The sequence below is a fragment of the Corticium candelabrum genome, unplaced genomic scaffold (genome assembly GCF_963422355.1).
Source record: "Corticium candelabrum unplaced genomic scaffold, ooCorCand1.1 SCAFFOLD_80, whole genome shotgun sequence".
Classification (NCBI taxonomy): domain Eukaryota; kingdom Metazoa; phylum Porifera; class Homoscleromorpha; order Homosclerophorida; family Plakinidae; genus Corticium; species Corticium candelabrum.
In genome coordinates, this window is record NW_026912677.1 from 1 (window position 1) to 8,245 (window position 8,245).

At 36.5% G+C, this 8,245-nt stretch overlaps 1 protein-coding gene across 1 annotated transcript; it reads right to left on the bottom strand.

The window, feature by feature from the left end:
* Positions 1-5,501: 5,501 nt before the first annotated feature.
* LOC134197898 (zinc finger MYM-type protein 1-like) lies at positions 5,502-8,245 on the bottom strand. Its single transcript, XM_062667251.1, has 2 exons — positions 8,003-8,245; positions 5,502-7,943 (listed from the first exon to the last, which is right to left on the bottom strand). Exons 1-2 carry the CDS (start codon positions 8,101-8,103, stop codon positions 5,585-5,587), a joined length of 2,460 nt encoding a protein of 819 aa, XP_062523235.1. The 5' UTR covers positions 8,104-8,245; the 3' UTR covers positions 5,502-5,584.

The following is an 8,245-nucleotide window of genomic DNA, read 5'->3' on the forward strand; positions in this document are numbered from 1 at the left end:
GTCTGATTTTTCCATGTTATTTGTTTGTGTGTTATATGTTTGTTTGTTTGCCTACTTGATTGTCCCTCTGTTTGTTTGTTTATTTGTTTGTTGGTTGCTTTGCTTGTTTGTTTGTTTGTTTGTTTTTGGTTTGTTTTTGTATGATTGTTTGTTTGGTCGTTTGTTTGAGACTTTGGTAGCTAGTTTGCTTGTTACTTTGTTTGTTTATTTCTTTGTTTGTTTGTCTGTTAGTTTGTTCGTTTGTTTGTTGGCCAGTTTAATTGTTTGTCTGTTTAATTGTTTGTTTGTTCACTTGTTAGTTAATGATGTCTTTGTGGATCGTAACTGTATGTATCATGCCATATTGCATCAGCTTGAAAGTAATGGTTCTTGTAGTGCAAGTGTTACTGAGATTGGAGAAATGACTGTATCCAATCTTGAGAAACACTGTGCTTTCTATAGTCAATTTCTAATTATATAAGTGCATTTATTCCGCCAATTTGCCTTTGTGTATCTTTGTGTCTGTCAGTTAGTCAATTTGTGCGTCTGTCTTTCTTTTTATGTTTATCCGTCTATCTTTCTGTCCATCTGTTTTTCTCAGTTCGCTGTGTGTCTTATAATGACAATAAAATTCATTCATACACATAACACTGACAATCAACTCACATCCGTATTATTACGTACTCTTGAACATCGTTTCACAACATATTCACTATCTCTTTGTTCCAACCTGCTTGATTGATTATAAATATGTTAATTTATTATTAATTTATTGATACAATATTAATTTATTATTAATTGATTTATTTATAATTATTTAATTAATTATTACTAATTTATTAATATTTAATAATTTATTTATTTATAATAAATTTATTAATATATTTAATTTATTTATATATTACTAATTTCTTGATTTATAATTAATTTATTATTTGCTATTTATTTATGTATTTAATATTAATTAATGATTAACTATTAATTTACTAATTTATATTTATTTATTTATTTATTATTAAGTTATTGATTTATTATTAAGTTACTAATTTACTAATTAATTTATTAATATATAAGTATATTTATATATAATTAATTTATTATTTATTATTAATTTATTAATATACTATTAATTTATTGTTTAATTATTAATATACTATTTACTATTAATTTAGAGATTTGCTATTAATTTTTGATATATTATTAATTTATTGATTATTGTAGTAATTTCTTGATATATTAAGAATTTATTATTTTCATTAATTTATTGCTATATTATTGAGTTATAAATTTATTATTAATTTAGTTATTTATTATTAATATATTGATATATTATTAATTTTATTGATTTGCTATTAATTTATAATTTATAATATTTTTGATATTAATATATTAATTTATTATTAATTGACTAATTTATTATTAATTTTCATATTTGCTATTTATTTAATAAATTTCTAATTTATAAATTAATTACATATTTATTGATTTATATTTAATTTATCACAAATTTCTTCATCTATCATTAATATATTGATTTTTTGTTTCTTTTTTGGTTTGTCTCCTCTTTGTTTGTTGCTTTGATTGTTTGCCGGTTTTGCTGGGTTTTTTTTATATTTTGCTTGTTTTTGTTTGTTCTATGGTTTGTTTGTTTGTCTGTCTTTCTATTTATTTGTTTGTTGTTTTGTCAGTCTGCATTTTTTGTTTGGTTTATTGTTTATTTGTTTGCTTGTTTGTTAGTTTGTTTATTTGTTTGTTTGTTTTATTGTTTGTTTGTTTGTTTTTCTGTTTTTTGTTTGTTTGTCTATTATATTTTTTGGTTCGTTTATTTTTTTGTCTTTGCTTCTTTGTTTGTATGTTTGTGGGTTTGTCTCTTTGCCTGTTTGTTTGTTTCTTTGTTGGTATTTTCTTCATTTATTTTTTCTTTGTTCGCTTCTTTTGGTATTTGCTTGTTTGCTTGTTCGTTTTTTGATTGTCTGTTTGTCTGTTAGTTTATTTATTTTTTGTTTCTTGTCTCTTCGTTTGTTTGTTTCTTTGTTAATTTCATTAATGTTTGTGTTTAAGTATTTTGTTAAATTGCTGTATGTTTGCCTATCTGTCTCCTTGTTTACTTTGTTTGTTTGTTTGATTATTTTTTGTTTGTTTGTTTCTGTATTTATGTTTGCCTATTTGTTTGTTTGTCTGTATGTTTCTTTCTGTCTGTTTGTTAGTTTGATCGTTTCTTTGTTTCTGTGTTTCTTTGTATGTCTGTTGTTTGTTTGTTTGTCTGTCTGTCTGTCTGTCTGTTGTTTGCTTGTTTGTTTGTCTGTTTGTCAGTTTGTCTGTTTTTATGGTTTGTTTGTTAGTTAGTTAGCTTGTTAGTTTGTTCATTTGCATCTCTTGTTGGTTGGTTGGAATTCAGTTTGTTAGTTTTTTGTTACTTTTTGTTTGTCCGTTTATTTTCGGTCAGTTTCTTTGAATGTTTGTTTGTTGTGTTTGTATTTCTTTGTTTGTTTGTTTGTCTATTTGTTTTTGTGTCCTTGTTAGTTTGTTTTTATTTTTCCAAGTATATTCTTCGTTCAACTGTTTCTTTGTTTGTTTGTTTTCTTACTGGCTTGTTTGCTTACTTACTTGTCTCTATATTTTTTTGTATGTATATTTGTGTGTCTGTTTGTCTGTATTTTTTTGTTTCTTGTTTGTTTGTCGGACAGTTTGCCTGCTCGTTTGTTTGCTTGTTTGTTTGTTTGTTTGTTTATGTCTTTGTCCGTATGTGTATTTGTCTGTTAGTTTTTTGTTTATTTGTGGGTCATTCATTTTGCTTGTTTTTCTGCTTGTTTGCTTGTTTCTTCATTTGTTTATTTATTTATTTGTTATTTCGGTTTTTGATTATTTTTTGTTTGTTTGTTTATTGGTCCGTTTACTTGTTTGTTTATTTGTCTGTTTATTTTTGTTTGTCTGTTGGTTTTTTGTTAGCAATAAATAATAAAATATCAATAAATTATTACCCGAGGCGTTGTAATTAAGCACTTAGAATAGTAGTAGAGGCCAGTAAGACGGCCTGTGTGATGTGAAGGAGAGTTGCAAGCATGTGCTTCCTTAGTGGAACAACAGAAGTGTGACTTGTAATTACATGCGTGTGCATAACACACACACACACACACACACACACACACACACACACACACACACACACACACACACACACACACACACACACACACACACACACACACACACACACGCACGCACACACACACACACACACACACACACACACACACACACACACACACACACACACAAGAGTAAACAAGAAAGAAGGTGTACCTGTCGTCCCAGTTTAGATGTTCATGACTCTCCACTGACAGTTTAAGTTCCATGAACACACTCGCATATTGCACTATTCAAACTGCATAGCAAATCCTTCATTCCAATTTTCTTTAATTAATCTATGACTTTGTTGTTTGCATACAAGGACTGGTTTCCTTTCTCAAACTCTCTGTCTGCCGGTCTGTCTGCCGTTCTATCTGTTCTTTTGTCAATGCGTAGATTGAATGCATTCTGTCTGTTGTCCGTCTTACATGTGTTTGTCAGTCAGATTGTGTGTGTGTGTGTGTGTGTGTGTGTGTGTGTGTGTGTGTGTGTGTGTGTGTGCGCGCGCGCGCGCGTGTGAGCGTGTGTATAATATGTAGCCAAAATTTTTGTGTCAATAACCTTAGGATTTAGTTGATTACCCTGCATGTTTGATCAAATAAGATCAAGCGTTTCTAACTGTTCCATTGGACACGTTATGCACTTGAGTCTCTCAGTACACGCAAAATAATGTAAATTTTAATTAATTAGAGCAATTAATTAAATAACATGTACACAATAGCTAAAAACGTGTCCACACAAAGTGTCAAAACTATTAATTAATTAAGGTAATTAATACGCCAATTACATATTGACCATGCAATGCGTACGCAGTTATTTTCCAGCTCAGCCGCATCAGCCTAACCTTATTGCCTTCGAAATTTCTCTCAAGTCTAAGTTGATCCTACCAACAGAAAGTAATGACATTCAACATTCAACACTAGCGTGCGCTATACTATACGCCAATAACACCGCAATCGATTCTACCGGTCGGGAGAATCGACTAACGGCTCGACCCTCGTGCGATTACAAAAATGCACTTTGACAACCACCTCCTTCTGTCTCTCCACCACTCCTTCTACCTTGTTACCATCCGTCGCACGATCCTCCAAGTTCACCAAATTTTTCTTTTCCAGTACGCTCCGGCTGACGTCGTCTCCGCCAATTACCGCGTCCGTTACGTTCCGCGACGTCGACGCTCCGCTGTTCGGCGACGCGACGTTCGCCTCCGCGGTCGTATTAACGAGCTAGTCGTGCTTAACGACGAGAGCGACAGCTGACTGTGAATCGTGCGCCGCTGCGCCGAATGTCGGACGGACGTCGGACGCAGATATTTAGCTAAAGTACTGATCCTCGAAGTAGCCGAAACGGTACCAGAACTCGAAGAAATCGCGTTTGAGCGGTTTTGTAAAGATGGCGTATAGAAATGGGCTAACGCACGAGTTGAGCGGATATGTAAAGACCATCATGTATTTGGCCGCCAGAAGGGACATGGATACTTCATCGGTAGCCGCCGATGTGATACCGGTCACTATATGAACATTTGATGCTGTGGCTGTTGAGCTTGTGCGACACGCAAACCAAAAAGCAAAATGTAAAATTAATTAAATTTTATTTTGCTACTTAAATTTCATTTTGTTAATTAAATTAGTTTTGTTAAATAAATTTTATTTTATTAATTGAATTTTTTAATCAAATTTTTTATATTACTAAAACTTATCATACGTGGTATAATATAGCAAATACAAAATTAACATTTTATCATAGATAAGTCGTTATAGATATTAAAAAGCATGACTACACCAAGTACACATTGTGTGTACTATGTGTGTGCGTGTGTGTGTGTGTGTGTGTGTTTGTGTATGTGTGTGTGTGTGTGTGTGTGTGTGTGTGTGTGTGTGTGTGTGTGTGTGTGTGTATGTACGTTTGTGTGTCAAAGTAAAACAATACAACACATAAATAAAATGGCACACACACAGAATTATATCACTGTCATTCATGTCACCAACCATGGAACAACTAGTGCCATAATGTTTAGTTTAAAACATAAAATGCCAGTTGGCAAAAAAGCCTATCCAACGTATCTAATATAAAGCTCAAATTGTCTCGCGCGCGCGCGCGCGCGCGCGCGCGTGTGTGTGTGTGTGTGTGTGTGTGTGTGTGTGTGTGTGTGTGTGTGCGTGTGTGCGTGTGTGTGTGTTTGTGTGTTCGCGTTTGGCGGCCATGTGTTTTATGAGTTCACAACCGAAATCGGCACGCACTCTCGGCACGCACAGAAGACGGTTTGCGTAATACTATTAAAAAATTTGCAGCGAGTCCCCTCTCGAGGGGTCGACCCCCGCATAAAATTTCTTTATGACGCAGACGCTACACAAGGGCGTCACATGGGTCCCAAAAGTGGGGGGGGCGCAAATTTGAAGCTGAGATATGTGACGTAATTCATGGCGTCATATATATTAAATTCTTTTTAATATCAACATTACAAAAAGTTTACTAACTATTGTAGAGGAAGACGTCTGTCACAAAGAGCACCAAATTGTGAAACAAGATCATCAATATTACTCTCCAGTTCCTTAGCAATGTCGCATTCGAAGCACATCAGAGCAAGGGACCGGAGGCGCTCGTCAGCCATCCTAGTTCGCAGCCATGATTTTAGTCGCCTTAGAGCAGAAAACGACCGCTCTGCAGTTGAAGATGTAGCAGGAATGCAGAGAAACAACTTGAACAGTTTGAAGACTTGGGGAAACAATTCTGTGCAACGGAGAGAAACAAACTGACGAGCAAGAGCACCTATGTTGCCGGTCTCCACAACGTCTTTAGAAAAGTGCAGTTTAGAATAATTGTAAAATACTCTTATTTCAGACGTGAACTGAGTGTTGTCAAAGTCACCTGTGTAAAAGTGTAATATCTCACTCACAAGCGACTGATCTGGCGCCGATAACGAGACTGACTCGGACAACAACTTCTCAATTCCACAGAACACACGGTAATCTTTGCTACAAAAGCGTCGAGTTAGGTCTGATACCATGATATCCAATAATTCATAATATGCTTGTCGATAACGTTCTTTTGGTGACAGTGGCTGATATTGGGTCGTGCTTCGTTCGTCAATTCGGTGAGAAGGTCGACGAGCTCGAAGGAGAGCTGGTGGAGTCAGGTTTTTTGCTTTACTCTCTTTCTCCGATGACTGCCAGAAATTCTCAAAACTTTCATTTGTTCTGAAACTTTGTAGAGTAGCAATGACGCTATCAGCTGATCTTTTTGCTGCCTGAAGATCTACGTTCTCTCCCTGCAGGTACTGGGATAGATGAGAGATTAATCCTAGTAGAGTGTCTAGAACGGACACATAGAAGAGAAAATTGAATGAAGATACAACAGTCAGTAAACAGTGAGCTTCACTTCCGATCGCAGCATTGTCAGAGAGTTCGTCCAGAGCAATCAGAATTGATGCAAACTGTTGCCTAACAGTATGGACTGCTGCGTGCCTGGAACCCCACCTAGTATGACATGGTCGTTGGAGTACTGCTTGCGGGCCCTTTCCTTCGTTCTGTCTTCGTTGCACATCTTGAAACTTTTCATGTCTCTTGGCTGATCCTTCAAGTAAATTATAGAGACTGGAAACAGCACCTAGAACGTTTCGCACATCTGTAACGTTCTCGCAGCTGTTTTGAAGACTGAGGTTCAATCTGTGGGCATGGCAATGCACATATCCAGCTTTCTTCTCGACCTCCTGAAGCCTGGTAGCTAAACCTGAGTGCTTCCCGCACATGCTTGACGCTCCATCATAACACTGTGCCCGTACCATAGACATTGATAGGCCCGTCTCAAGCAAAACTTGCGTCAGTTGCTGAAACAGACTTTCTCCGTCAGTACCTTTTAAAGGCCAAAATCCAAGAAACCTCTCCTCTACATTCAGGCTGTCTGTTACAAACCTTACATTGACAGACATTTGTTCTACCCTTGATATGTCTTGTGACTCGTCACATATTAGTCCAAAGAAGCCGCAGTGTTTGACAGCTGTCGTAATTCTCTTCTGAATGTTAGATGCAATGAGTTTCAACATGTCGTTTTGGCTTTTGGGGCTTACGTAGTGAAAGTTTCCTTCCAAATGGCGTTTTAAGTCAGGGCAGTACCGTGACAGATATTCAAGAAATTCCAGCAGATTTCCTCTGTTGTGAGAATCTTTAGATTCATCGTGGCCTCTCAATGGGATGTTTTGTCTTCCCATTAAAAAAATTACTTCAAAAATTTTACGTAAATTGCGTCTGTTCAGCTCTACTTGTGTCTGGTAGGCTGTACTCAACTGTTGCATAACACTTCCTCTGGTTGCATCCTGCTGTTGGCTATTCTTCCACACTCCAACATTTGAAATATGACTCAAAGATTCCTCGTGACGCCTCATGTCAGCTACTGCTGACTTCCACTTCCTGAAACCTCTACTCACGAACGCTTGGTCTGGACAACCTTGTTTATCCAGGTTATGCTTTACTGTCAGCCGACAAGGAAAGCAGAACGCGGAATCCGCTGCAGGGCTGTACTCAAGCCAGCAAAATTGTGTGTACCAGTGTGGTTGAAAGGACCTATTACAAGTGCCAGATTTCGTCTGAGGAAATTTCCCATGCGGCAGTTCTTTTGCACAAGGTTGATACGGGCCATTGGTCACAGAACAAGCAGTTGGACCTCGGCAAGGATCAAACGCATGACACACAGAATCTTTCGGGCCAGATTCACTAGCAGTAGTACTAGTAGAGACAGTCACAGTCACGATAGAACTAGCTGTATCGTCGAACCTTGACGTACAAAAAGATGACAAAGACTTGGAGTGAGACGACTCTGGCTGCAGGGAAGTTCTTGATCTAAAAAATTGGCGTGTTACTTTTCCATTTCAACAATCCGCGATACGTTGTTAGTGGACCTTAGAAAGGTGGTAAGGAGTTTCTGTCCTTTCCGCTTTGTGTTCTTGTCGCTGCTGAGGCTGACAGAGCTGCTGCTGTGACAGCTGTCTCCCGCTGACATTTTCCGTATCCGGGTGCTTTAGCCTCGATTTCCAGGCAGTCCTTCATAGCAGTACTACATCTATGCTGAATCAGCTAATTTAGCTAAAGACAAGCTACACTTCTGTTTAATTAACGTTGAAAATAGAATTGACTCAAAATAT